Source organism: Oryctolagus cuniculus, chromosome 10 (assembly GCF_964237555.1).
Source record: "Oryctolagus cuniculus chromosome 10, mOryCun1.1, whole genome shotgun sequence".
In the NCBI taxonomy this organism is placed as follows: Eukaryota; Metazoa; Chordata; class Mammalia; order Lagomorpha; family Leporidae; genus Oryctolagus; species Oryctolagus cuniculus.
The window spans coordinates 2,349,742-2,376,334 of record NC_091441.1 but is presented as its reverse complement, the minus strand read 5'-3'; the positions used below and the strand labels follow the sequence as shown (position 1 = coordinate 2,376,334).

At 54.1% G+C, this 26,593-nt stretch overlaps 1 protein-coding gene across 8 annotated transcripts in view; it reads left to right on the top strand.

The window, feature by feature from the left end:
* The window catches only part of ZNF236 (zinc finger protein 236), a 103,971-nt gene that overhangs the window by 28,228 nt on the left and 49,150 nt on the right, over positions 1-26,593 (top strand). For all 8 annotated transcript variants that reach the window (XR_011379153.1, XM_051838587.2, XM_051838586.2 and 5 more), the window contains 10 exons: positions 797-921; positions 3,041-3,213; positions 5,232-5,375; positions 9,044-9,247; positions 10,057-10,285; positions 15,071-15,343; positions 16,393-16,596; positions 21,376-21,517; positions 22,028-22,288; positions 24,400-24,653. Coding sequence is in view for 7 of the 8 variants with exons in the window: in XM_051838587.2 (XP_051694547.1) it covers positions 797-921; positions 3,041-3,213; positions 5,232-5,375; positions 9,044-9,247; positions 10,057-10,285; positions 15,071-15,343; positions 16,393-16,596; positions 21,376-21,517; positions 22,028-22,288; positions 24,400-24,653 (2,009 nt within the window). In the remaining variant the exon portion in view is untranslated. The remainder of the gene's footprint in view (positions 1-796; positions 922-3,040; positions 3,214-5,231; positions 5,376-9,043; positions 9,248-10,056; positions 10,286-15,070; positions 15,344-16,392; positions 16,597-21,375; positions 21,518-22,027; positions 22,289-24,399; positions 24,654-26,593) is intronic.

Genomic DNA, 26,593 nt, shown 5'->3' with positions numbered 1-26,593 from the left:
AGAGCGAGATGGTATGAGATGGTAGGGCCTGGAGGTTTTGCATCTCTCTGGTGGTTAGTCTATTGAGCATGCTTTCACCTATTTGTTGGCTGTTTGTGTTTTGTCCTTTGAGGACTCTGTTCATATCCTTTAGCTGCATTGTTTGTTGTTGAATTTGTTTTGACTTCTTTGTATTCCTTGGTTTAATCCTTTGCCGGATAAATCACGTGTAGACGTTTTCTTCCAGCCTGTCAGCTGTTTCCTCACTGTGGATTACTTGCCTGTGCAGAAGGTTCTGAAGTTGATAGAATCCCGTTGACCGTTTTGCTTTTGCCGGCTCCCACAAGGCCAGGCCCAGGAGAGAGCAGCCATTTGCCTTGGAGCGCAGAGGAGAGGCTGCAGTTGTTGGAGGCTGGCGTTTGGACACTGTCAGTCCCAGGCGGTACTGGGAGCCGGGAGCCCGCAGCAGCCAGCACACACGCGAGTGGCCGTGGGCATCACACTGTGGGGCTGCCCGGGCGAGCTTTTTCTCAAGACTCTGCCTCCCCTGCCCTCTGCCCCCTGCCCGCTGTTCTGGCTGTCTGACCCGGAAAATCCAAGTTTCTCTTTTCATCAGAAATAAGTGAAACGGATTTGATGATATTGAATATGCAGAGCTAACACATGTGTACACACACAGACACACACACACACACGGTTGACTTACCATTGAAACGTGCTCCGATGACCACGCGGCTGAACTTCCTGGTGGGATTTGTGTTGGAATCTGTCCCATGGGGGACTCGTCCTAATAAGTGTTTCCCCTGCCTTGCAATAGGGTGTCAAGCACGAGATCCTATAATCGCAACATCGACAGAAGTGGATTCACATACTCGTGTCCACACTGTGGGAAGACGTTCCAGAAGCCAAGTCAGCTAACCCGGCACATCAGGATCCACACAGGTAGGGGAGCCTTGTCTTCTGCGTCTCGAGGGAGACTGCACCTGTGTCCTGGCGCAGGTCTGGCCTCTGCAGCTGCACACTGTCCTGATGAAGCTGCTGGCTCCAGCAGTGCTTTCCTCTCCTGCTGGAACTCAAGGCGGTTGGGCCGGTCACTGTCATAACTGACAGAGGAAGCCCGTGTCTAGTGCCGTGGGGAAGTGGCTGACGTGCAGCGGGCCGGCGGTGGCGGGAGGGGGCGCCGCTGGTGCTTTTTTGTTGGTGTGCTGTTTGCTCTCATTGAACCCACAGATGTTTATGGAGGGATGAAGTGTCAGGTGCTGTGTGAGGCTCATCAGATCTCAGTTAACAAAGAACACACTGGTCTCCATTTCCTCCTGTAATTTTGCCTTTGCTAACTGGGCTGTATAAACTCAGTAATAAAAATCTCGTTTCCCCATGCCTCATCTGGGTCCTTGCTCAGTTTTGCTCGGATGTCTGAGAATGAGCCGAGCACTCGTGGAGGGTTACTCTGCCTTGGCGCAGACCCCTCTGTCTTGGTATGAGGCCTGTCTGAGGAGGACGGAGGAGAACAGCACAGTGTCCGACTTGGCCGCTGCAGGCCGCGGAGGAGGCTCTGAGGGTCTGTGCGTGGCTGCGGTGTGTGCCAGCCCCTGCTAATTGTGCCACGCCTTGTGGCTTCTCCCCTTCTCCAGATTTCGGTGGAATGTCTCTGGGCTGTGTGCTGTAGGAAGATTTTGAAGATACCTGCCAAGGGGAAAAATTGTCTAAAACATGTGCTAATGCATTATTGTATTTGTGAAGTGCATACTGTAGTTTGTATGCCTTGGAGTCACAGTCAAAAGAGAAAACAGTTTAGAAAAAGGTTCACTTTCCCCCGAGCGGAGCTGTGAAGTAGGCGGTGGAGCGAGTTCTTCCCCGGCCCACTTCCTAGACGCCGTTTACCGTCGCCTGCCGCTTGTGTTCTTGCCCTGCGCCCAAGCCCCCTCCGCCCCAGAGGTGCGCGGGCACAGGCCGCACACCTGCCCCTGGGCTTTACACACCCTTGTTGCTGCCGCCTGTGGCCCGTGGGCCGCCTGCTCACCCAGCCCTGACAGCTCTCACCGGCCAGCGGGGGTCAGCAGGTGGAACCTGGCCTGTGAGGGAGGTGGGGGCAGTCATCTCGGGGTGCCACTGCCCCTCCTCTCACACACGAGCTGGGCTTGGTCTTGGGATGGAGGTGCCTCATGGCGGCATTGCGATGCAGTGAGGAGCCTTCTAGGGGGGCCATGGTGTGTCTGGGGGTGCAGAGCAGGCAGAATGTTCCCATTCCCAGGAAGGGCCTCCCGTGACCTGCAGCTCTCAGTGTGCGCCCTGGCTGCCCGCCCCTCCTCTCCTCACCCCTGCTTCCCACCTTAAAACAAGGCCATCTCCTGTTGGGGCCACTCTGAGGTTAGTATGTCCGATTCATTTATCAGCTCAGGTAAGAACCGTTCCCAGAAGCAGGGACCTGCTGTTTCTTCTGACTCCACTGCTTTCTTGTGGAGTCAGGGGAGGACGTTCTGGGCAGAGGGGCTTCAGAGGCCCAGAACGGAAACAAACGTGCCTGGTGTGTCCAGGGGCGGGGGCGTAGAGCAGTGGGAGTGGCTGGAGGTGGGTGGGAGGCTTGGCACAGGGGCCCTGGAGATGCTGCAACCCAAGCCTCTACTCAGAGTGGGCGGGGATGCCCTGGAGGGGTCTGAGCAGAGTGCTGCTGACTTAGACTGTGAAGTGTGAGAAAAGCGTGTGGAGGGCCAGAGTGGAAGCAGCGAGCCTGCCTCAGGGCAGCGGGGGTCCTGGGAGAAGGACGGTGCCACAGCCCAGGGTGCCCTGGGTGCATCTGGGAGGCAGAGAAAGCGAGGGAAGGGATGGCTGCAGGCCTTTATCCTGCTTGCCTGCATGGCCTGGGGCAGGTTTGGGAGGGGGTCCAGGGGCCAGCTTTGTAGGTGTTAATTTTGAGTAGACTTTTGTTAATGTGAGTCTAGAATCCCAGAGAGCTGTTTTGGCTGGAGGAATAGCTTTGGGCTGTTGCGTCTGGGTAACATGCATATTCTGCTTTCATTTGTGTAATGAGGAAGTGACTTTTGATGCCTTCTCTCTCTAGGTGAACGGCCATTTAAATGTAGTGAATGTGGAAAAGCTTTTAACCAGAAGGGGGCGCTGCAGACCCACATGATCAAGCACACAGGTGAAAAGCCCCACGCCTGCGCCTTCTGTCCGGCTGCGTTTTCTCAGAAAGGGAACCTGCAGTCGCACGTGCAGCGAGTTCACTCGGAGGTAACAGGCCGCTGGGGACCAGAGAACCCGGGAGTCTGACATTTCCTTAAAAAGGCGCTTGTGTGTGTGCCGAGTGGACCTTATCTCAGTAGATGTGTGTGTGGAACCTTTCTGGTTTGTTATTTATGGAAGAAACAGTAAATGCGGTCTCTGTCTTTGATGATGATTATGCAAATCATCCAAGTAGCTTTGTTGGTTACAGCTGCATCAGCCTGAATGGTGCATTTAATTCCTTCAGCAAACCTGAAACACGGACCCGTCAGGTGTAAGAAATTGAAAGACCGGGACTGAAAGGGAGGAAACAGCACTTTTCCCAGTGCTGCACTCTGATGTGCCCCCGGGGCGCCTTCCCGCCCCTCCCCCCAGAGCCCCGGACCCTGACCGGTGAGCAGCTTATGCCTGCTGTGTTCCCTCTCCTGCCTTCCTCTGGAAGCGGTTCTGTTAAGCAGCTGAACTTCACTAATTGTCCCATGTGATGTCTTATTCATAGGCTAATGGTAGAATATGAAGAAATCTTTAAGCAACACAAATAACTTTTATCATGAGTTAATTTATTCTGTAAAACTATTGTGCAAAATGAAAAGTCTGGTTTTCCTAAGGGCAGTGTATGTTTTTATTTGTTCCTTGGAGTAATACCTTAAATAATAAGTGAACTGAGAGTGAATTGTGTACTTTTATCCAAACCTAATAAAAACAAGAAACAGACATTATCTTTGCTCTTAAATGAGCAGAATAAAATTTAAAATGGAAAATCCTCACACACATCACATAGTTTCATAAGCAGAGTCAGTGAGGTACTTGAAAAAAATCTTTCTGGGGGTGGGCAGTGAACTGTTGAGACACCTGGGTCTAGTGTTGGAGTGCTTGTGTTGTTCCCCGCCCTAGCTCCTGAGTGCAGCTCCCTGCTAATGCAGGCCCTGGGAGGCAGCAGTGAGGGCCCAGCTAACGGGGTCCCTGCCCTCATGGGGAGACCTGGGTGGAGCTCCCGGCTCCCAGCTTCCACCCTGGCCAGCTCTGGCCGTGGCAGGCGTGTGGGGGCATGAAGCAGCAGACAGGAGCTCTGTCTCTTTGCTGCTTCTCTTGGTCTAGCTCTCAAGTAAGTAAACACAAAGGAAAAGAAATCTCCAAGGGTGTGTGAATAGTAGTGAGAAACTGATCATGTGAAGTGGGGAGTTGCCTCTGAGTGAAGGTGGCTGCTCACGGTAGAGAGAGAGAGAGACTGTGTGTGTGTGTGTGTGTGTGTGTGTGTGTGACACATACAATAGTCCCTCACTAAACCCCAGAACAGCCCGAGGTGCTCCCCAGGGCTGCTGGGTGACTGTGGACCTGTACAGGGTGGATTGTTCCAGAAAGTGCCTCTGGCCTGGTCTGTGGCTAGTGCCCTCTCCTGTGAGGTGTCCCGAGTGTCGAGCTGGCCTCCTAATGAGACGCCAGGTGTGGAATGGTGGACTGATGGAGCCTCCCTCGTCGCAGGGGTGACCGTGCTGGGCCGAGTGATCCTGAGAGAGCGTCTAGCGTGCTGTGTGTTCACAGGTGTTCTCGGTTGTCTCACTGCCCCCTGGAGTCTGTTTCCGGCTTCGTGGTCACGGTTATGTGGGATGTAAGCACTGGTGATGACAGCTCGCACTTGCTGTGCTCGTCCCTCCGGCCGTGTCAGCCGCGGCCCCCGAGCTCGCTCACAGCCATGCTGCCGTCTGACCGTGCTGCCTGCGCTACTGAGTGATGGTCAAGCCGCATAACAAATGGGGAACGTCTCAGACATGACAGCCGTGCTGTTTTCATTAAACTGCCTGAGTAACTGAAAGACGTTTCTGCACTCTTGAATCACTTGTAATTCACAGGAAAGATGTCCGTTTCAGTGGTCTGGCACTGGCAGTTCGAGCAGAGTTGGGTTGTTGGTGTTAGATGCCATGGAAGGGTACACTGCTCCTGTCGCTCTGGAGGGGATGCTGGGTGATGTCGAAGTCTGCCTATCTAACGGCTGTAAAAAGGCTCTGCTTCCTTGTGTCTTTCCTCAGGTCAAGAACGGGCCCACCTACAACTGTACAGAGTGCAGCTGTGTGTTCAAGAGCCTGGGCAGCCTAAACACCCACATGAGCAAGATGCACATGGGCGGGCCGCAGAGCACCGCGCGCCCCGCAGAGACTGCCCACGTCCTAACGGTGCGTCTAGGGGGCTGCTGCCGGGAGGCCGCTGCTTGCCCGGGGCCTCTGCCAGTGGACCATGTAAAACCCAGAAGGTGCCATGTGGACATAAGGTGGCTGTGTTTCTAGATGTCCCAACTGATGGACTGTCAGTGACTGTTCAGAATGAGATGTATGTTGTCATTTGTACAGTCAGTGTCACTGAGGATTAACTGCGTTATCTTTCCATTATAATTTACCTTGTATAGGTGACATTTCTCCGTTTCTAGTGTGACAGTGATGATTTTTTGCTAGCCCTTTTGTGAAAATAAATTCTCTTTTCCAGTACATACATTTAAAAATTGCATGCCTTCAAGTAGACACACATACATACACGTACAGACATTACCCCTACACATAGCACACACACAGACACACAGAGATGTTACCGCTGCACGCAGTGCACACAGACACACACAGAGACATTACCCCTACACACAGCACACACACACAGACACACACACACAGACGTTACCCCTCCACGCAGCACACACACACACAGACACACACAGACGTTACCCCTCCACGCAGCACACACACAGACAGACACACACACAGACGTTACCCCTACACATGGTACACACAGACACACACACACAGACATTACCCCTACACACAGTACACACACACACAGACGTTACCCCTACACATAGTACGCAGACACACACACAGACGTTACCCCTACACATAGTACACAGACACACACACACACACAGACGTTACCCCTACACACAGTACACACACACAGACACACACAGACGTTACCCCTACACATAGTACACAGACACACGCACAGACGTTACCCCTACACATAGTACACAGACACACAAACACACACAGACGTTACCCCTACACACAGTACACACATACACAGACACACACAGACGTTACCCCTACACACAGTACACACACACACACAGGCACACACAGACGTTACCCCTACACACGGTACACACAGACACACACACACACAGACGTTACCCCTACACACAGTACACACACACACACAGATGTTACCCCTACACATAGTACACAGACACACACACACACAGATGTTACCCCTACACATAGCACACACAGACACACACACAGACGTTACCCCTCCACGCAGCACACACGCATGCTTCTGTCCTTTTGTGTTAGGCTCAGCTGTTACTTCCACGCTACCCTCTCAGTTGATCAGAGTAGGCAAAACCTAAACGTGGCCTATGGCACCTTATGAGGCGTTGCCATTAAACACAGAGATCTCGGAAATCTTGGGTGAGCCCCAGATGCGGCTAGAGTGTGGCACCCAATGGGTAGCGGCTCAGCAGTGCTCCATGCGCCCAGGGCTCGTGTGAAGTCCACATCCGCCTCCTGCCAGCATGGCACGTGGGCCCCGGCAGGGCCGGCTTGCCAGCACTGGGTTCACTTGCAGTGTCTGTCTGGCACGTGGGCCCCGGCAGGGCCGGCTTGCCATCACCAGTCCTTTCACTGCCCTTTCTTGCCTCCTGCCTTTGCAGCCTGCTCCAGTTCTTGGTCTCTTCCTGATCAGGGAGAATGTTGCACGCTGGAGAGTAAGGTCTAATAGTAAAGTCTTGAGAATTGTGTTTTGAATTGAGTATTCTTTATGTTAAAAATTCAGGGTGTAAATTAACCAAATATTAAGAGTTTTCATGGTTTCCGCTGGCAATATGCAAGTCAAAATGTGGATGCATTGTTGAATAACCTGAAGTAATAATTCAGATTATTTTAAAGTTCATGTTCTCAGTACAAAACGGAAATAGCAGGGCAGGGGTGGAAGCCTGGCTGCCCGCCGCCCGCCGCCCTCCCGGGGCTGTTTGTGGCACGGCAGGGCAGGTGCACGTCCTCCCGCTGCTGCCCGGCGTCAGTGTCCTGCCCCACGGCTGGTTCTGCACGCTCCTGATCTTCCGACCTCCGCTTTGGAGACGTCCTCTGCTTCCTGTGGTGGCCACACTTTTAATTTCCTTGTATTCATTTGTCTGTTTGTAATCAGATTTCTAATTTCTGAGACTCTGCTTGTGACCTGGTCGCCGCTGCCTCAGGACATTTGCTGGGGTTGAGGCACTTTCCTCTGGGGTCTAGTTACAGGGGTCGTCTCCCCTCCCTGTCTCCTGCGTGCTGGGAGATGCAGCGGCCAGCCCCGTACCCACTTCCCACGGGGCAGGGCCAGGCAACCAGCTCCCACCGTGGGGACCTGGGGCAGTACCCAGGGTGGTCGTGTTCGGCCGAGGCGCCCTGGTCCTCCCCAGGCAGGCTGTGCGAGCTAAGCCCTTGCTGCACCTGTCCTGCAGAGGACAAGGGGCTTCGATTTTGGGACTAAGTAATTTTTCTGCTGTTTTTTTCTTTTATTAAGACAGTTTTGGTAGAGCAGTTTGAGGTTTATAGGAAATTTGAGCAGAAGTTACAGAGAATCCCCGTGTCCCCCTGTCCCTCGGTTCCCCCGTTGCTGACACCACACTTTGGCGTGGTTCGTCGGGACTGTGTTCAGCTGCAGCCCGTGGTCTCCCGAGGGCTGGCGGGGTGTGCGGCCTGTGGAGGTAGCGCCCAGGGCCCCAGCTCCACCGTCTCCCCGTTGCCTGAGTTCCTGCGGGAACCCCAGCCCAGCCCCTCCTCGCGTGTTCTTGGCTGTAGCATTATGGAGTTTATTCCTCCAGTGTCCCTGTTTTTCAGAAGTTTGTAGAATTTCTTTGACCTCAGCGGTTCCTTATTTTTAGATTTTGTGGGTTTATACTTTTTAAGTTCCTTCCCTCTGTTAGTGGGCCAGCAGGAAGATGCAGGCCTGTGTGTTAATGACCCCTGGACTTTGCCGTCGGCACTGCGAGCTTCAGGCCTGTGGAACGGCACAGCTCACCGAGGTTGTTCTGTTAATAGCCAGTATTGTGTGTCGCAGGAAAATCGGCAAAGCTGGCATTTAAAATTGAAGTTTAGGATAGCGAGGTTTTCAGGTTCTTTAGAACATTGCCTGTTTTTCTTTTCTATTTTTAATCAAAGAGCAGAATTGTATATTTATTCATTGATGTATTTCAATGCAACATACAAAGTGTATTTAACAACATGACAGGGAGACTCAAGCAGGCCCTTGGGTTGCCCCTCTTCCAGGCCACCCCTCTGCTGTGGCCCGGGAGTGCAGTGGAGGATGGCCCAGGTCCTTGGGCCCTGCACCCCATGGGAGACCAGGAGAAGCACCTGGCTCCTGCCTTCGGATCAGCGCGATGCGTCGGCCGCAGCGGCCATTGGAGGGTGAACCAACGGCAAAAGGAAGACCTTTCTGTCTCTCTCTCTCTCACTATCCAAAAAAAAAAAGAAAGAGAGAGAGAAACTGGCCAGAGCTATAGGCTCCTAGCAGCTGCATCTGCCTGTGCCCAGTGGCTGTGAAGGACATGCAGCGCCCCCTCATGGACACATGTGGGAAGGCGCTCACTGAGACCCCCAGATGGAGGAGCCTTCCAAGGGGAGCACAGGGTCCTGCGGTGCCCCAGGGGCTCGGCTGGGTGCTAGGCCTCCCCCACGCCCCTCAGGGCACCGCAGGGGCTTGGGCGCCTGTTGGGAAGCTGCTCTGGGTTCCGTGAGGCTGGTGGAGGGCTTGTGCCAGTGGCCGTCCTACGGGGGACCGTGTTTCTGACGGCCGCGTTGCTCTGTTTCAGGCCACACTCTTCCAGACTATACCACTGCAGCCGGCGGAGGCCCAGGTTGTGTCCACGGCGACTCAGCAGAACTCCCAGGCGGTGACCGACGTCATCCAGCAGCTTCTGGAGCTCTCAGAGCCGGGGCCTGTGGAGTCCAACCAGTCCCCGCAGCCAGGGCAGCAACTAAGTATCACCGTGGGCCTCAACCAGGACATCCTCCAGGTGAAGCCCGGGGCCCGTCGGAGACAGGGCTCGCTGCCGGGGACCCAGAGAGCAGGGCTTGCAGTCAGGTGTCCTCACTGAAAGCTGTCTGAATAGAAAAACGTAGAACCAAAGGAGCTTGTCCAGCGGCTTATGGGCAGTGTAGACTTCTCCATGCTGTTAATCTAAGTTAAAGGAAGCCGAGAGCAGGCTTCTCCAAGCTTCTCTGGGGTTGGCCCCTGTGGGTGGAGGTGGCGGGAGGCTCTGCTGTGCTGCTGCCCGGCAGGCATGGGTGTCCCCAGAACAGTGCAGGCCCAGGGCAGGGGACGAACAGTGGGCCCAGAGCTCGCCTCTCTGTCTGACCCCCGCCCGGAGTGGCCGCTGAGCCTCTTCACTTCCAGACATGGGTGCCTCCCCCCACTCTCGGCTGTTTGTGTGAACCAGACTCCTGCATCTTCCTGGTGACAAGGGGGCCAGGGGTGTGCAGTCTGGGTGTCTCCAAGGTACACTCGGTGACCCTAGGCTGCCCACATTATCCCAGGTCAGACTCCTAGCAGTGAAACTGATTAACTTCGCTTCCCCTTAGTGTAGAGATGAATGAAAGCTTAAGCTTAATGTCCGGGTTGCGGGGGGCTGTCAGACCCCGAAGGGATGTTTCTGGCCCAGCCTGGGCAGCCTGGCTTACACGCGAGGACTCGGAATTGCAGGCTTTTAGTTTTTGGAGTGGAGTGAGATGTGGTGGGGGAAGCTTTGTGATGTCTTGTGATTGACTTTGGCAGGCAGACCTGGGCCGTTGCATCTTCTAACCTTTTAGTTCTGTTCTGTCTCAGCAAGCCTTAGAAAACAGTGGGCTGTCTTCAATTCCAGTTGCAGCACATCCCAGCGACGCCAGCCACGCCAAGGCCTCAGCCACACAGACTCAGAGCCCAGATGTTTCCAACGTGTCCACCGAGCCAACAGACCCCCCAGATGCAGAGCAAGAGAAAGAACAGGAAAGCCCAGAGAAGCTGGATAAAAAAGAAAAAAAAATTATGAAGAAGAAATCACCATTTTTACCCGGTAATTGTTTCCGGGTGCCAGCTTTGGGTGTCCTGGAAGGCGCTGATGTGGGTCTGGTTGCTGCAAGTCTGGCTCGGCTGCCCTGGAGTGGTATTTAGCGTGGCATTGTGGCAGCTGTGACGTATCTTGAATCCGGCCTGGCCCCCTGGTTGCCTTCTTTCCGGTGGCTCGTCTCCCGCCGCGTCCCAGGCCTGAGTGAGGAGCGCTCTGAGTGTTCTTGAGATCACTGCTTCCTTCGGTTCCTGCCCCTGGCGCCTGGTGCACCGTGGCTGCCTTGCCTTCCTCCTCGTTTGCACCTGTGTGTTGCGCGTGCCGACTCCCGCGGGGCTCGCCCATCTCACCTCTCCTCTCTGAGTCTGGGCGCCTGCCCCGCCCTCATCACAGTCTTCCTCCACTGTTCGGCCACGGGGGCGGAGCTGGATTCCTGCGTGTCTCACATCCCCGCGTTTCCTGGACGCGCTTTTCCGCATCCACAGCCCTGTGCTGCTCTGCCTCCGTTCTCCCTGCTGGCCTGGGCCACCCCAGTGCTGCCTGCCCTGCGCTCCTCCCCCCACCCCCGGCACCCGGCCTCTGTGGGTCTCGGGCGTCTCAGTGCTGCCTGTTCTCTTGTGAGCCCACAGTGCGTCCTGTGGAGCCGGCATTTACCGGGTCTTCCCTGTCTTCCTGGCACACTGCTCTTAGGAGACTTCTTCCTGGCACGTGGGCAGCAGGAGCTTTCCCACTGCTCGGCCTGGGGCGCTCTTCCCTGGAGTGTGGTAGTGGGGTCCGGCTCTCCGTTCCCTGCGTGCAAAGTAGGGTGCTGGGGTCTACGCGGCGTAGCCCCTGGGACTTCTGGGCTAAGGGGGGCGAGAAAGGAGGAAGAGAAGCCATTGCCGCACTCTGATTAGCTCTGTGTCTCGTGGGTTGTGGGTGTCTGGTGCTGGGGCGAGCGGGGGCTTGGGTGCGCACATCCCGTGTCTGCGTGCCCGTTGGAGTGCTGGGCTAGCTTCTTGCCGCTGCACCCCGGGAGGCAGCAGGTGCGGGCTCAGGTGTGTGCTCCCGGCCACCCACCTCAGAGGCCTCGACGGAGTTCTGGCTCCTGGCTTTGGCCCGGCCCCGTCTCTCTGTCTCTCGCTGTCGATCTTGCTCTTTGAAATAGGTGAAAATAAACAAGCACATAAGAAAGTCCCCAGATGTTTTGTGTTAAATTTGTTCTCACTGATATTTACGCCTCAGGCATCCCGTGAGGAAGTGTCTGAGCTGTGCGGGTCGGGGGCGGCAGTGTGCGCCGTCCGCCTGCTAGGGTTTCGGCAGGGACGCGGTCAGTTGCTGGCCTTCCGGGCTGTCTTTCTGGCTGAGTCGTTGGAGCTCTTGTGCTTTCTGGATGTTAATGCTTTGCTGTTAAGTGTGCTTCAAGTCTCTTCTGCAGCTGAGTGCCCCCTCACTCTGCGGTGTATTTGATGAGTAGATGAATTCAGCCACTCACGTTTAATGAAGCTAAATTGACCAGACTGTATAATCCAGGCGCCTGGTATCTGGTTTAAGAAATTCAAAAATCAGCCGTTTGCATTTAATTTGGCCATTTCCCTGGCCCTTATTGTGGTGTGTGATGTGTTACGAGGCTGGCATCTTGGGTTTTCTGTTCTGATCATGTGGGTAATAGTTGTCCAGCGCCTTGTGCTGAGAACTCTGTCCCCCGCAGCCGCGTGCACCGTGAGCTTGGTTTTCTTCCTGGTGTCAGCTCTAGGCTCTCGGCGTGGGCCGCGTGTGTGCGTCTGTGCTGCTGTGCGTGGGCGTGGATGCCTTGGGGGCACGGTGTCTCTCGCGCCTGCGAATGCCTTTCCCTGCTGTGCTGCAGGCAGGTCTTGCACATCCTTTGTACGACTTACTCTTCTTTGTTATTTTCTTTGTTGTTGCTGGAAACCAGGGGCGGGCAGTGTCCAGCCTGCGGGCCACTTCAGGCCTGCAGAATCATTTCCTCCGACCCTGGCCAGGAACCGCAGGTGGGACTCGAGATTGAACTTGCTCTCGTGCCTGGCTTTGGCTCCTCTTTCTGTTTGGGAACCGTGCCTCCAGTGAGGGCCTCCGTGGCAGGCAGGGGCTGCCCACAGAGCTGAGGCATCCGGAAGTGCTTGAGCCTGCACTCCCTGCAGGACCCATCAGCATGGCGGCCGCCCCCACCCTCCCTGTGGGACCCATTGGCCTGGCGGCTGCCCCCCACCCTCCCTGAGGGACCCATCAGCCTGGCGGCTGCCCCCCACCCTCCCTGAGGGACCCATCAGCCTGGCGGCTGCCCCCGCCCTCCCTGAGGGACCCATCAGCCTGGCAGCTGCACCCCCCCGGGACCCATCAGCATGGTAGCCGTCCCCGCCCTCCCTGCGGGACCCATCGGCCTGCGGCTGCCCCCAGGGAATACCTGCTGTTTCTGAGCGGTGGCTGTTTCCCAGGGGAGCCTCGCTCCTGCAGCCTCGCCCGTGAGTGAGGAGGGCAGGGCCCCTGCTGCTCTGCCCTCCATCCCTCCCAAGGCAGCCTTTTACCACACGTGGGCGGGGAAGGTCACCTACGTGGACGTTATTTTCAAGTCGTCTTTTTCTGCCTACTACCTGATTTTTCAAAGTGCCTGAGTCGCATTCTGTTCAGTGAGTACATCACGATTCGTCATGCGCTGCTGAGGAAGTGAAGGGCTATTGAAGTTACCTGCAGACTTTTGCTGCAGTGGGTGTGTCATCAGCATGTGTCCGTGTACCTGTAGGAGGCATCTCCAGAAGTGTTGGGAGCTTTGAAGGGTACATCATATAAGATGGTCGTAAGGTTATAATTTTGAGATAATTTCATTTTTTCTCCTGAATTTTCTGAGAGAGACTTGTAGATACCACAGAGCTTCAGAAAATTCTTAGAAAAAATAAAAATGCAAAATTTCCTTGAATTTTTGAAGCCCTTCATGTAATATCCTAAATGCTTTCTAATTCCCTAAATAACTCTACACCCGTGAGCTTGCATTTCCTAAAATCAAGGCTGTCCTCCTTCATCACCATGGTGCCGTCATCAGTACCAGGACGCTGGTGCACGGCCCTCACTCAGTCACTGTGTCAGTAAGTGCCCGGAACGCAAGGAAGGCAGTCTTGTCCGTCCTCTGAGTGCTGACAGCAGAGTGGAGTCACAGCCCAAGCCCAGCCTCTCCACAGGCTGCGCTCAGCTAAGCTGATGGGTTAGAAAATGGCATCCTAGTGTCCTTTTAATCTGCATTTTCTTACAAGGAGTGGGGTGAGGGCCTTTCATGTAAAGAAAACCTGTGTTTTTCCTTTAGACTAGTTCTTTTTTTAAAAATACTTATTTATTTATGTGAGATGTAGAGTTACAGAGAGAGGAAGAGACAGAGGGAAAGATTTTCCATCCACTGGTTCACTCCCCAGATGGCCACCAATAGCTGGAAGTGGGCCAATCCGAAGCCAGGAGCTTTTTCTGGGACTCCCATGTGGGCATAGGGGCCCAAGCACTTAGGCCATCTTCTGCTGCTTTCCCAGATGCATTAGCAGGGGCCTGGATCAAAGGTGGAGCAACGGAGACTTGAACCGGTGCCCGTAGGAGATGCTTGTGCCACTGGTGGAGGCCTTGCCCACTATGCACAACGCCAGCCCCTTGACTAATCTTACTTTTTGTTGGCTGTGATACCCCGAAGATGATGGTGTTTTGCCAGCTGTTTTTGTAACATGCTTGTTTGTCTTTTTGACCATTTTGATTTTATGTGGGTTCTTCATCTGAAATGTGTGTCTGTTTCCATTTCTTTAGGTGAATAAAGCTAATCAGTTAAAAAGGCAAAAGGAAGCCTCCTGGACTTTTTTAAGATTTTAATATTTCAGAGATCATTTTACTTAGTACATTTTCTTTTCTTTTTTTTTTTTATTTTTTTTTATTTTTTGACAGGCAGAGTGGACAGTGAGAGAGAGAGACAGAGAGAAAGGTCTTCCTTTGCTGTTGGTTCACCCTCCAATGGCCGCCACGGCTGGTGCGCTGCGGCCAGCGCACCGCGCTGATCCAATGGCAGGAGCCAGGTACTTCTCCTGGTCTCCCATGGGGTGCAGGGCCCAAGCACTTGGGCCATCGTCCACTGCACTCCCCAGCCACAGCAGAGAGCTGGCCTGGAAGAGGGGCAACCCGGGACGGAATCCGGAGCCCCGACCGGGACTAGAACCCGGTGTGCCGGTGCCGCAAGGTGGAGGATTAGCCTAGTGAGCCGCGGCGCTGGCCTACTTCGTACATTTTCATGAACTTTATGGAGATTGTTCTTCAGTTGGAAATAGTTTTAAATTTTATTCAGAGTTGAATAGTATTTTGAGTTGTAAAAGATAAAACTTATTTGATCTGGAATTCTGCAATATCAAATGTCCTGTTTCTTGGTCTTAATTGTAAATTCCATTTCATGGATGAAGGAATTACTGCTGCGCCATTATTTGCATTTGTGTTATCATCTTGTGATATCAGAGAGGCTCGGGGAATTCCTGCTGTACCTCCGCCCTCCTCGTGGTGTTCTGAGTGAGCCGGGTGTTAGTGATGGCATCCCTCCTGTTCCCGAGCGAGAGCCCATCTGCCCTGCGGGCTCCTGGTGGAGTCCTGTCGCCTGTTCCCGTCACTCTTGTTCCCTGTGGGCTGGGGATTGTGTCCGTGTGGACTCCCGGGGTCTTGTGCCGGGGCAAGCCGCAGTCCTCAGTGACTGCTGGCCGAGACTCTGCGGCGGGTGCCGCGCCTGCCTGTTGCCGTGCTGCACCTCTGGGCCCAGCTGTGCTGTCTTCCGTCCCCTCGCTGCAGGCTCCATCCGAGAGGAGAACGGGGTGCGGTGGCACGTGTGTCCCTACTGCACCAAGGAGTTCCGGAAGCCCAGTGACCTGGTGCGCCACATCCGCATCCACACGCACGAGAAGCCCTTCAAGTGCCCGCAGTGCTTCCGGGCCTTCGCGGTGAAGAGCACGCTGACGGCGCACATCAAGACGCACACGGGCATCAAGGCCTTCAAGTGCCAGCACTGCATGAAGAGCTTCTCCACCTCGGGCAGCCTCAAGGTGCACATCCGCCTGCACACAGGTGCGCGCGCGTGTGGCGGGTGCCTGCGCCCGGAGCAGGGCGGAGAGGGGGGCCTGGACGAGTGGCGCTTAGAGATGGACATAGGACTGCAGGGTGAAGAGGCCCCTCCTGGGGAGCCAGATGGAGAGTAGCCTTAGACTGGGTGAGTTCTCCAAGGAGACCCCCTAGGACCCGTGTGGGGGACCCGTGGTCTTGAGGCGGCAGAGGGGGAGGCTTGGCCCCTTGGGGCCAGGGCCCTTTCGCAGAGGCCTTCAGCAGGAAGGCAGCCGAGAGCGTCGCCCTACCCTGCGGTGCCTCTCAGCACGGATGCTGTGTGGGCTCCACGTTTCCTTAAGGAACAGCATGACTGAGATCTAATTCACGCATCGTAAATTCTCTCCTTGAAAGAACACGATTCACAGTTGTGCAGCCCACACCACTGAACAGTTTTGTGGCATTTTTATCACCCCCGTGGAAGCCCGTGTTTGCGAGCAGCGTCTCCGTGTGCTCCTTTAGCATGCCCTGGCTGGGCTAGCCCTGGCGTTACTCAGTTGTTGTCTGGGATCTGCACTGTCATTCCCTCAGACAAGGGGGGGATGCAGCGGTGGGGGACAGTGAGGGCCGGTCCCCACCGTCATTCTCATCACTGCTTAGAGCCAGCAGCAACCACTTGGCACTGGCTTGTAGACCACCAGGTGCGGTGTGGCATCCCAGCAGCCCCCTGAGAGAGCCGGGAGGGTGGGGTGGGGGTCTGGGTGCTCTCTGTGCTGTGCAGTTCTGCAGGACTGCTTGCTGGCTGTCTCCATGTCTGTTAGAGTTTCAGGCTTTGTCCTGAAAACAGTCAATGTTCCTTTTTATTTAACATTCTCCTGTTGCATGCCTTAACATCTCTAATACGCATTGTACAAACATGAGGGAAAATAGAACAGTGGATGAAGTCCTTGAAATTGCAGGCATGGAACAGCAAACTGAATGTTCAGCAGGGTTGGAGTGCGGTGTTTTCTGTTGGCACTCTTTGTTGAGGTGCCGTTCCTTGAAATGATTCTAAAGTGTGCTGTTATTTTTCTCAGGAGTGAGACCTTTCGCTTGTCCCCACTGTGACAAAAAGTTCCGAACCTCAGGCCACAGGAAGACCCACATTGCCTCCCACTTCAAACACACGGAGCTGAGGAAGATGAGGCACCAGCGCAAGCCTGCGAAGGCCCGTGTTGGCAGAACGAACATGCCTGTCCCCGATATTCCTTTGCAGGAGCCCATTCTCATAACCGACTTGGGTAAGGCGGATGGCAGTGCTCTTGGGATTGGTCCTGTGCTCTTTGCTCTGGGGCCCCGTGTAGGATGTGGCCTTGGGGTGGTCCATGTGGCTGGGTAGCATGAGGACTTAGCATGGCCCATGTGGCTGGGTAGTGTGAAGACTTAGTGTGGTCTGTATGGCTGGGTAGTGGTAGGACTTAGCATGGCCCATGTAGCTGGGTAGTGTGAAGACTTAGCGTGGTCTGTATGGCTGGGTAGTGGTAGGACTTAGCATGGTCCGTGTGGCTGGGTAGTGGTAGGACTTAGCATGGTCCGTGTAGCTGGGTAGTGTGAAGACTTAGCGTGGTCTGTATGGCTATGTAGTGATAGGACTTAGCATGGTCCATGTGGCTGGATAGAGGTATGACTTAGCGTGGTCCATGTGGCTGTGTAGCAGTATGACTTAGCGTGGTCCATGTGGCTATGTAGTGGTAGGACTTAGCATGGTCTGTGTGGCTGGGTAGTGTGAAGACTTAGCGTGGTCTGTATGGCTATGTAGTGGTAGGACTTAGCATGGTCCATGTGGCTGTGTAGCAGTATGACTTAGCGTGGTCCATGTGGCTGTGTAGCAGTATGACTTAGCGTGGTCCATGTGGCTATGTAGTGGTAGGACTTAGCATGGTCTGTGTGGCTGGGTAGTGTAAACTTAGCGTGGTTTATGTGGCTGGGTAGTGGTATGACTTAGCATGGTCCTTGTGGCTGGGTAGTGTGAGGAGTTAGCATGGTCTGTGTGGCTGGGTAGTGGTAGGGTTTAGCATGGTCCACCTGGTGTCCAGAACTAAAACCTGTAGAAAAATGATCTCTCAGAACTGGAATAAAACTGGGAGCCACGCTGTCCTGGTCTGTCTGTGCTCCTCCCACAGTTCCGGAGGCTGGACGCCTAGGATCTGGGTGTGGGCGGAAGTGGTGTCTGCGAAGGGCCTTTTCTCTGAGCCACTGCCCCCTGGCTGTGTCCGCACGTGGCAGAAGGAAGGGGAAGGGTCTCCAGGCCCCACCTCTGATTGTTGCCACATTGGGAGTAGGCTTCAACATGTGGCCTATAAGCGTACAGTCGGTCTGTGTGTGAATTTACACTTCTTATTTTTTAAACATTTATTTTTAAGATTTCAGTTATTTATCTGAAACTCAAAGCTATAGAGAGAGAGGGAGAGAAAGCGTGATCTTCCATCTGCTGCTTCAGTCCTGAGATAGCCACAATGGCCAGCCTGGGCCAGGGCGAAGGCAGGAGCCAGGAGCTTCTTCTAGCTCTCTCCCATGGGTGGCAGGGGCCCAAACCCTTGGGCCGTCTTCTGCTGCTTCTCCTAGACCCGTCGAAGGGATCTGGATTAGAAGCGGAGCAGCCAGGATACCAATTGGCACCCATGTGGGATGCAGGCGTAGCCAGTGGCAGCTTTACTGGCTAGGCCACAATGCTGGCGCCTCTGTCTGCCCTTTCCCAGGCACACTACAGGGGATCTGGATTGGAAATAGAGCAGCCAGGACTCGAACCTGCCCACATGGGATGCCAGCATTGCGGGAGGCTTCACCTGCTGGGCCAGCCCCGAGTCCTGAGTCCTGAGGGTTCAGTGGGATGCCTGGGTCCTGTTGGCATCACAGGTGCCTGGGTCTTAGCCTGGTCAGTGGAAGCTGAGTTCTCCCGTGTCTGGGCCGAGGACGGCGGGTGGGAGTGGTTCTGGGAGGTGGCGTGATGGTTTCTTTCCGTGTCTGGCTTCACTGTTATTTCTGTTTGTGTCATCACTTCTCTGACTTTGAGTACCCCGGGGCCAGAGCAAGGATGCTGCTCTCCTCATCTGTGTGGGAAGGATTCGGATAGAAACTTGATGGGGAGAGGGTTTAGGTATAGAATTCTCACAGCGACTCGGCTTACTGGGACAAGTCTGGATATTCCAGTCCCACAGAGTTCCTTAAACCACAGTGTGTTGTACACCAAGACTGTCACTTTAAAAGAATTAGGGTGCACTACCAGTACTCTACCAGGTGATTTAATCTCTGGTCAGCAGGGATAGATGGGCCTGAGGCACTGGAGGCCAGGACCCCAGGCCACGGCTCAGCTGACAGAGGAGAGGCTGGCAGGAGTGGGTGTGTGCAGGGCGCGCTGTGGTGTCGGGAGGGGATCTGGGACGCAGAGTTGTGGCTTCCAGGGCCACAGCAGAAAGGGCTGCAGGAACTGGAGAGGCAGGTGGGTGGTTTCTCAGGTCAGTGGCGGGAGGCCTGTACTCGTGGAGGATGGCGTGGATGTGGAGGACGGTCCCCGCCCTTGCTGCGGGCTGCAGTCTGGTAGCCGGGTGTGCTGGCGACCAGGCATCTCCAGAGGAGACTGTGGGTCACTTTGCTTCAGGGGAGGCTGGAGTGTCAGCAGCGGTGGCTGTGTGAAGACCCCGGCATCAGCCGTAACCAGGAGCCTGGAGAGCTTGAGGCTTGCCTGCTGTGGTGAGCTTGGTGTCCAGGTGGCTGTAGGAAGCCCACACCTGGGGCCTCCCTTGGGCCCTGCCTTGCAGTCTGACTGCCTGGGAAGCCTTGAGCATGCCTCGTCCTTGCTCCTCAGACAGATTCTCTTTTTTTTTGTTTAAAGATTTTATTTATTTATTTGAGAGGTGGAGTTACAGACAGAGAAGGAGAGACAGGAAGGTCTTCCTTCTGCTGGTTCACTCCCCAGATGGCCGCAACAGCCAGAACTGGGCAGAATCGAAGCCAGGAGCCAGGAGCTTCCTCAGGGTCTCCCATGCGGGTGCAGGGGCCCAAGCACTTGGGCCATCTGCTGCTTTCCCAGGCCACAGCAGTGAGCTGGATTGGAAGGGGAGCAGCCGGGACTAGAACCAGAGCCCACATGGGATGCCGGTGCTGCAGGTGGAGGGTTAGCCTAGTAAGCCACAGCGCCAGCCCCCAATGCTTTTAATGTGGGAAATGACAGAAGCCAAACAGGCTTTCCTGTTCGTGGAGTGCACTGTTTCTTCCCCTGTGAAACACGTGAAACTGCTGTTGGGCGGCTCTTAGTCTTAACAATTAGGAGGTGAATGTGGAATTCCTGGTCCCTCTGCTTCACTGGAATTCTGTTTCTCTCGCTTTGATGAGTTTGATTATAATTACTTATAATTATTTCATATTCAGTATCTTTCTGTCTTACTGCTTTTGGTATAACTTATCTAATGAACAGTATGAATCAGTCTTCCTAGTTGTATGTCACACAATTCACTTTAGTGCTAAGGGGAGAATTCTAACAATTCTGTGTTGCTGGGGCCAGCTGCTGCTGCAGCACCAGCATCCCATAGCGGACTGCTGGTCCAAGCCCGGCTGTTCCTCTTCTGACCCAGTCTGCCGCTGAGGTGCGTGGGCAGGCAGTGGAAGATGGCCCAAGCGCTTAGGCTCCTGCCCTCCTTGGAGGAGGCCAGGATAGAGCTCCTGGCTTCTGCCCGGCCCAGACCTGGCTGTGGCGGCCATCTGGGGAGTGAACCAGCAAGATGGAGGATCTCTCTGTGTCTCTCTCTCAGTCACTGCCTTTCAAACAAATGAATAAGTCTTTTTAGTGAAGTGGTCTGAGAGACCATTCTATTAAGTTCAACAAGGAGCAAGAAAATAGCCAATCAGATGTTATTTGAAACTTATAATTTTTTTTATTTTTTAATTTTATTTGGGGGATAGAAAGCAAGAGCTCCCATCTACTGGTTCATTCCCTCAAATTCCCACAAGGGTCAGGGTTGGGCCAGTGGCTTGAGCTCAATCCAGGCCTCCACACCAGTGGTAGGAACTCAGTTACTTGAACTATTACCCATGGCTCTGTCCTCACTGGCAGGAAACGGGTCAGGAGTGGAACTGGATATTGAACCCGTATGAGATTGTACTCTGCTATGAAACGTGGGCATCTTCACCACTGATTAGGTTTAGTACACTTGGTAGACTTCGGGCATTATTCTTATTTGCCATTTTGGTGAATATTCACATGTTTTGGAGGTGCTGGACAGCAGTGAATGCAGTGAGACAGGGAAGGGCTCCCAGTGGGGGAGCAGCCAGTGCCTGCCTGGTGGACTAGGAGATGGCACCCTGTGAGCACAATGGTGGAAGCTTGGAGGAGACGGGTTTTGAGGGAAAAAATTGAAATGGAACCTGGACTTTTAGGGAGAGTCAGGAAAAACAGTGCATTCAGAGATGCATACGCGTTGCCTGGGAATTGGTGTGGCTGTAGGAGGGGAAGGGTGCGGGTGTGGCGCTGGTTCAGGTCCCAGCTGCTCCACTGCCAGTCCAGCTCCCTGCTGATGCCCTGGGGAAGACCTGTACGGAGCTCCTGGCTCCTGGCTTTGGCCTGGCCCAGCCTCAGCCGTTGTGGCCATTTGAATCAATGGATGGAAGATTTCCCTCTCTGTCTTTCTCTCTTTTTGTAAGTCTGCCTTTCAAATAAATAAATCTTGAAAAAATTTTGGTAATCCCTGATTCACCTAAATTTTGGATATAATTATGTAAATACAATGTCAGCCATGCCTGTATAGAAAGTAAATGTGGAGATTCTAAAAACTGTCTCTGGGATCGAGGGAAGTCATATGACGGTGGAGATCCTCCTCTTGCTACGAAACAGTAAACTAAATGATAAGTGTTCCTCTGTAAGTGTTCTCTCGGCGCCAGCTCCTAACCCAGCTGAGGGAGCGCTGGGCTCCAGGATTGGAGTCTGTCGCAGAGTGTGCAGCGTCTGCGTGACACAGGTGCCCTTTGTTCCACGTTAGTACTTGCAGCACGACAGCGAATCTTTCCTGCTTTGTTTGGCTCTGTAGGTCTTATCCAGCCCATCCCAAGAAACCAGTTTTTCCAGAATTATTTTAATAACAACTTTGTCAACGAAGCAGATAGGCCGTACAAATGTTTCTACTGTCATCGTGCGTATAAAAAATCTTGCCACCTGAAGCAGCACATCAGGTAAGGTCATGGGTGCAGAGATGGAAGTCGGTTGTGTTGCCTTTTGATATTTAAAGGATCACATTTGACCCACAAGACACGTATTGATAATTAATAGTTTTCATTGTTTAGTGTCTTGACTAAGATATTTTACCCAGAAATTTCCACCAGACCTTGTTTTAATCCCTATCATATTTCAGCATTTTCAGTTGCAATGAAAAGTGAAAGAACTATTTGGTTTATTTAGCATTATGTTTACTTTTTTATCTGTATTCATTGTTAATTCTTAGTGCTAGTTCAGTGGAAAGAAAGTGGCAACTTGACCATGACTGAGTGGAGTCAGGAGGACAGTGTGGTTTCCTGCACACCCGCACTGCAGCAGCCGTGTGACCTTGGGGCCCAGGGCGTCTCGGCTGTGAGGTGGCAGGAGCTGCGAGCGTGGCTAAGACATGGTGCTGGTGAAAGAGTGGACAGGAGTGCAAGCTAGTCAGAGAACTGGAAGACATTCGTGGCAATATTTCTTCTTTTTAGGTCACACACAGGTGAAAAGCCCTTTAAGTGTTCTCAGTGTGGAAGAGGCTTCGTGTCTGCAGGCGTGCTCAAGGCACACGTACGCACGCACACGGGGCTCAAGTCGTTCCAGTGTCTGATCTGTAATGGGGCTTTCACCACTGGGGGCAGCTTACGGCGGCACATGGGCACCCACAACGACCTCCGGCCCTACATGTGTCCCTACTGCCAGAAAACGTTCAAGACCTCACTCAATTGCAAAAAGCACATGAAAACCCATAGGTAGGTGTGCTTCCGGGGCCACGCTTCCCCATCTTGATCATTCCCAGGTGTACTGGGGGCTGCTTTTAGGAAATGCTCGTCTTTGACTCCTGTGTTAGCATCTGCAGCTGGGTACGTGGGCAGAAGAGATGGAAGCATCAGTGTCAGATGGCCTCTTGAGACCCCTAAACTAAAACGTCCACGTCTTTATCTTTACCATGGCATGCATGTGGTCTGTATTGGCGCAGTGCCTTGTCCGCTGACAGTGGGCGATGGATGAGCTGAGATGCTGGGCTGCGTCTGATGCAGTCAGGCAGGGGAGATTTTGGAAGAGAAGTCTCCCATGGGCCTGTGATTCCCAGGCACGGCATTAGCACGTCGCGTTGCTCCTCGTTCTGTGTCAGCCGTCCACGAGGCCTCCTTCGGTCTGACTACGGCTCGGCCTCATAGGGCATCCAAGAGCAGTGTGTTTGGACCTGGCGCTTGCTGCCTGAGCCCTTGAGCAGCGCAGAATCCTGTACTGTACAGTAGGGCGTGGCTAACGTGGCAGCCATGTCCCCTCCCGGGAAATGCAATAGAAGTTACCGCAAAAAAGTACTGACCCTCCACCCGAGAATGCTTACTTCTGAGTGGTGTCACCCTCATGCACCCCATGGAACCCTGGCGATGGTTTCTGTGGTGGTTTGGCTCTGAGTGCCACGTGCTGTCCACAGAGTCGTCTTGTTTGATTTGAGCAGAGATGATGGCTTAGCTGAGACCTGTCCCCACCGCTCAGCCCAGTATTGGTGGCGCCAGTGAGCATAGGCACTCCTGTCAGTTGTGCGTGCAGGTATCCTTACTGCCTTTCCTGGAGGGAGTTATGTGCCGCGCTTATGTCCGGGAACTGGGGATCTGCATGGCCTTGACACGCAGGATGCCTGAGTCTGTTCACTGCCACGGGGTTGGGTCGCCATGTCCTGAGGAGCTCAGACCTCGCTTGCCCCTGGCCTGTCTGTCTCTGTCAGGCCTTTACAACGCACCTTCGGTGGTAGAGTGGGGACTGTGAGTGTTAAAGCCCTGTTTATGCAGCCAGTGGCCAGTGGGCTGATTGTGGGACCCGCTGCATGGTGTGGGGAGTACTGCCTGCCGTGGCCTGCCACGGGCTACCGAGAGCTGTGAGCAGCATCGCGTGTGGTGCTGAGGAGGAGCCTCACAGACCGAGGGCTCTGCCCCATGACAGTGGTGCTTTTGTCATCTACAGCGTGGGCACCTGGCTCCTGCAAGGAGAGGGCAGGCTGAAGTCTCAGGAACTCCAGAACACTGACTAAAAATAGGCATAAAAGGCTGCAGTAGTAAAATCCATGAAAGCAAAAGTTGAGTGGACAGAACTCAAGTGTCCGCCTGGCCAGGTGCTTGTGCAGACCTGCGCCCTGGCTGCGGGGCGGTGTGTCCCCTGGCTTTGTGTCGTGGTCACAGTGCAGGCCTCCATTCCGCAGAGAAGCAGTGGAGCCTTGACTCTTCTGAGATGTCAGAAACGAAGAGGGGAGATTGTGTTTGAACGAAGTAAGGGTGGACTTCGGGTGGGCAGATCGAGAGGAACCTCGGGTGGATCGTGTGGGTGTGGAATGAGAAAGAAGGAGGAGACGCCACCTTGCCTTAACCTGTGCAGGCACCCGAGCCAGCCTGCTGAGCAGGTCTGTGTGTGAGGTGGGTTTTTTTTTTTTTTTTTTTTTTAAAGTTTTTTAGATTCATTTACAAAACTCAATTCTCTTTTTTCTCTTTGGAAAAGAGACTGTTGGCCTTGATGCATATGTGCTGGGTGTGTTTTGTACCGGCTCCCCTGGTGTGGTTCTTTGAGCCCTGGGCCCCCCGTGGGATTGGAGCTGGGGCGTTGCACTCTCAGGCGGTGGCATCCTTTCTTGTCCTGAGACTCGTGAAAGCACAGGGGTGTGCTGTCCTGCCTCCCCGCGTGCCGTGGCCTGCAGCCTGAGACGGCACTTGCGCGTGAGATGCCGTGGTTTCTCCTCTGAATTGCTCAGAGTGACGTAATTTTTAGCTGCATCGTCGTCACGACTTTAAAATGAAAGGCGTGACGAGCAGGTGGTTGGCAGCGGTGCCGGCACCTGATTGCACACGTCCTTGGCCTCTCGAAGGTACGAGCTCGCCCAGCAGCTGCAGCAGCACCAGCAGGCCGCCTCCCTCGACGACAGCACCGTGGACCAGCAGAGCATGCGCGTGTCCGCCCCCCTGCAGGTGCAGCTCGAGAGCGCCGAGCTGCAGCAGACGGCCGAGGCGGTTGCTGCAGACCCTGAAACCATGCTGGACCTGGGGCCACAGCACGTCGTGGCTGCAGAGGACACGGCACTGGGTCAGCCGCTGACCGATCAGCCTTTGGACGCAGACGAAGGTAAATGTTCCAGGAGGGCTGAGGTCAGGACGACCCTCGTGGGGTGCTGTAGCCCTTCACCCAGTGCAGTGCTTTGCTCTCCCATCTCTGACTTCTTAAAAAGTCATTTATGTATCTGAGAGGTGGAGGGAGACACACGGAGAAGAGAGCGGCCATCTGCTGGTTCACTCCTCAGCTGCCCACGGTGGCCCTCTAGTTGGTGCTGAAGCTGGGAGCCAGAGAGTGAATCTGCGTCTCCCACGTGGGTGGCCTCACCGCTGCGTGCCGGGCCCTGTATTAGTAGGAAGCTGGACTCAGGAGCAGAGCGGAGTGCTGAACCCAGGTGCTCCGCTATGAGATACAGGTGTCCGAACCGGCAGCCTAACTTGCCGCCCCCGTGCCTGCCCCTTAAATCACAGTGTGTCCTGCATGTGCGCGTGTGCACGGACGCTGCTGCCGTGTCCACCGTTGCCCATGTCCTCTTAATCAGACTTCCACTCTCCACCGTACTAGGTTTCTGAGGGCAAGTTTTTTGTTTTTTTGAACATCTGATTACTTGGTAGCAAAAAAAGTATTTGAAATCCTAGGACTGTCCGTGTTTTGGTGTGGGTTCTTCCCAGTATTTTGGTGCAGGTATGCAGGCCCACGTGTACCCACGTGCATGGTTTGGCATGCCTCCAGAATTACGGAAACGCAGTCTTAATAGGCCTGCTTCTGTGTGACATTGTGTCCCTTAACACATGGACGGTGTCCTTCCTCTCAGGCGTGCCTTTATGCGGTCATTGGTACTCTGCTGTGGTGCCCCGCTGTCCACCCACAGATGGAGCAGTCAGGGAGCTTTTGCCAGGATGGACAGCACTTCACAGAGGGCCGGTGCCATCACAGGTGGTGTGCCTGGTGGCCACGCTGACCTGTGTCCTGGCGCAGGTGTCTTCTCAGGCAGCCCTGGTGACAGCATGCTGGCCCGGGTCCTTTCACTTTTTGGGCGTGGCGTCCCCACATTGACTTAGTCTGTGGGCAAAGTCATATTCCTCATCCCCAGTGACACTTGGGCCTGCACGTACCCTAACAGCCTTTAAATGGCATTGAACATTCTGACAGTTTAGAATATTACCTTATAGAACAACATCTAAGTTTTTTTAAATTTTTAAATTTTATTTTATTTTTATTTATTTATTTTTGACAGGCAGAGTGGACAGCGAGAGAGAGAGAGACAGAGAGAAAGGTCTTCCTTTGCTGTTGGTTCACCCTCCAATGGCCACCGCGGCCAGCGCACTGCACCGCGCTGATCCGAATCTGGGAGCCAGGAGCTTCTCCTGGTCTCCCATGGGGTGCAGGGCCCAAGTACTTGGGCCATCCTCCACTGCACTCCCTGGCCACAGCAGAGAGCTGGCCTGGAAGAGGGGCAACCGGGACAGAATCCAGAATCCGGTGCCCCAACTGGGACTAGAACCGGTGTGCTGGTGCTGCAAGACGGAGGATTAGCCTACTGAGCCGCGGTGCCGGCCCACAATATCTAAGTTTTAGGAAAAACTGGAACAACTTTATGAAGATAATGCCATAACCAAATTTTTAGCAGTGTATTTATGCTTCCTATTTTTTTCCAAGATAAACTGTTTAAAATTTGAATACGTATGCATGTGTGTTTTATTGGAAAGGCAGAGAGAGACAGAGACGTGTGCCCACAACAGGCAGGGCTGGGCCCTCAGTCCAGGTTTTCCGTGGATGCCTCCAGCTCCCAAGCCCTTGAGCCATCAGCACTGCAGCTCCGGGTGTGCATTCGCGGAGTGCTGGACTCGAGAGTGGAGCTGGGACTGTGATGCAAGCACCCAGCACGGGATGGGGCGTCCTGAGTGACCTCCTAACTGCCGCGCCACACACCTGCCCTTAGAGCGCTGTGTAAGGAATTGTTATGTTTCTTTATGTTATATTGCAAAGGCAGGCGCACAGAGAGACAGAGA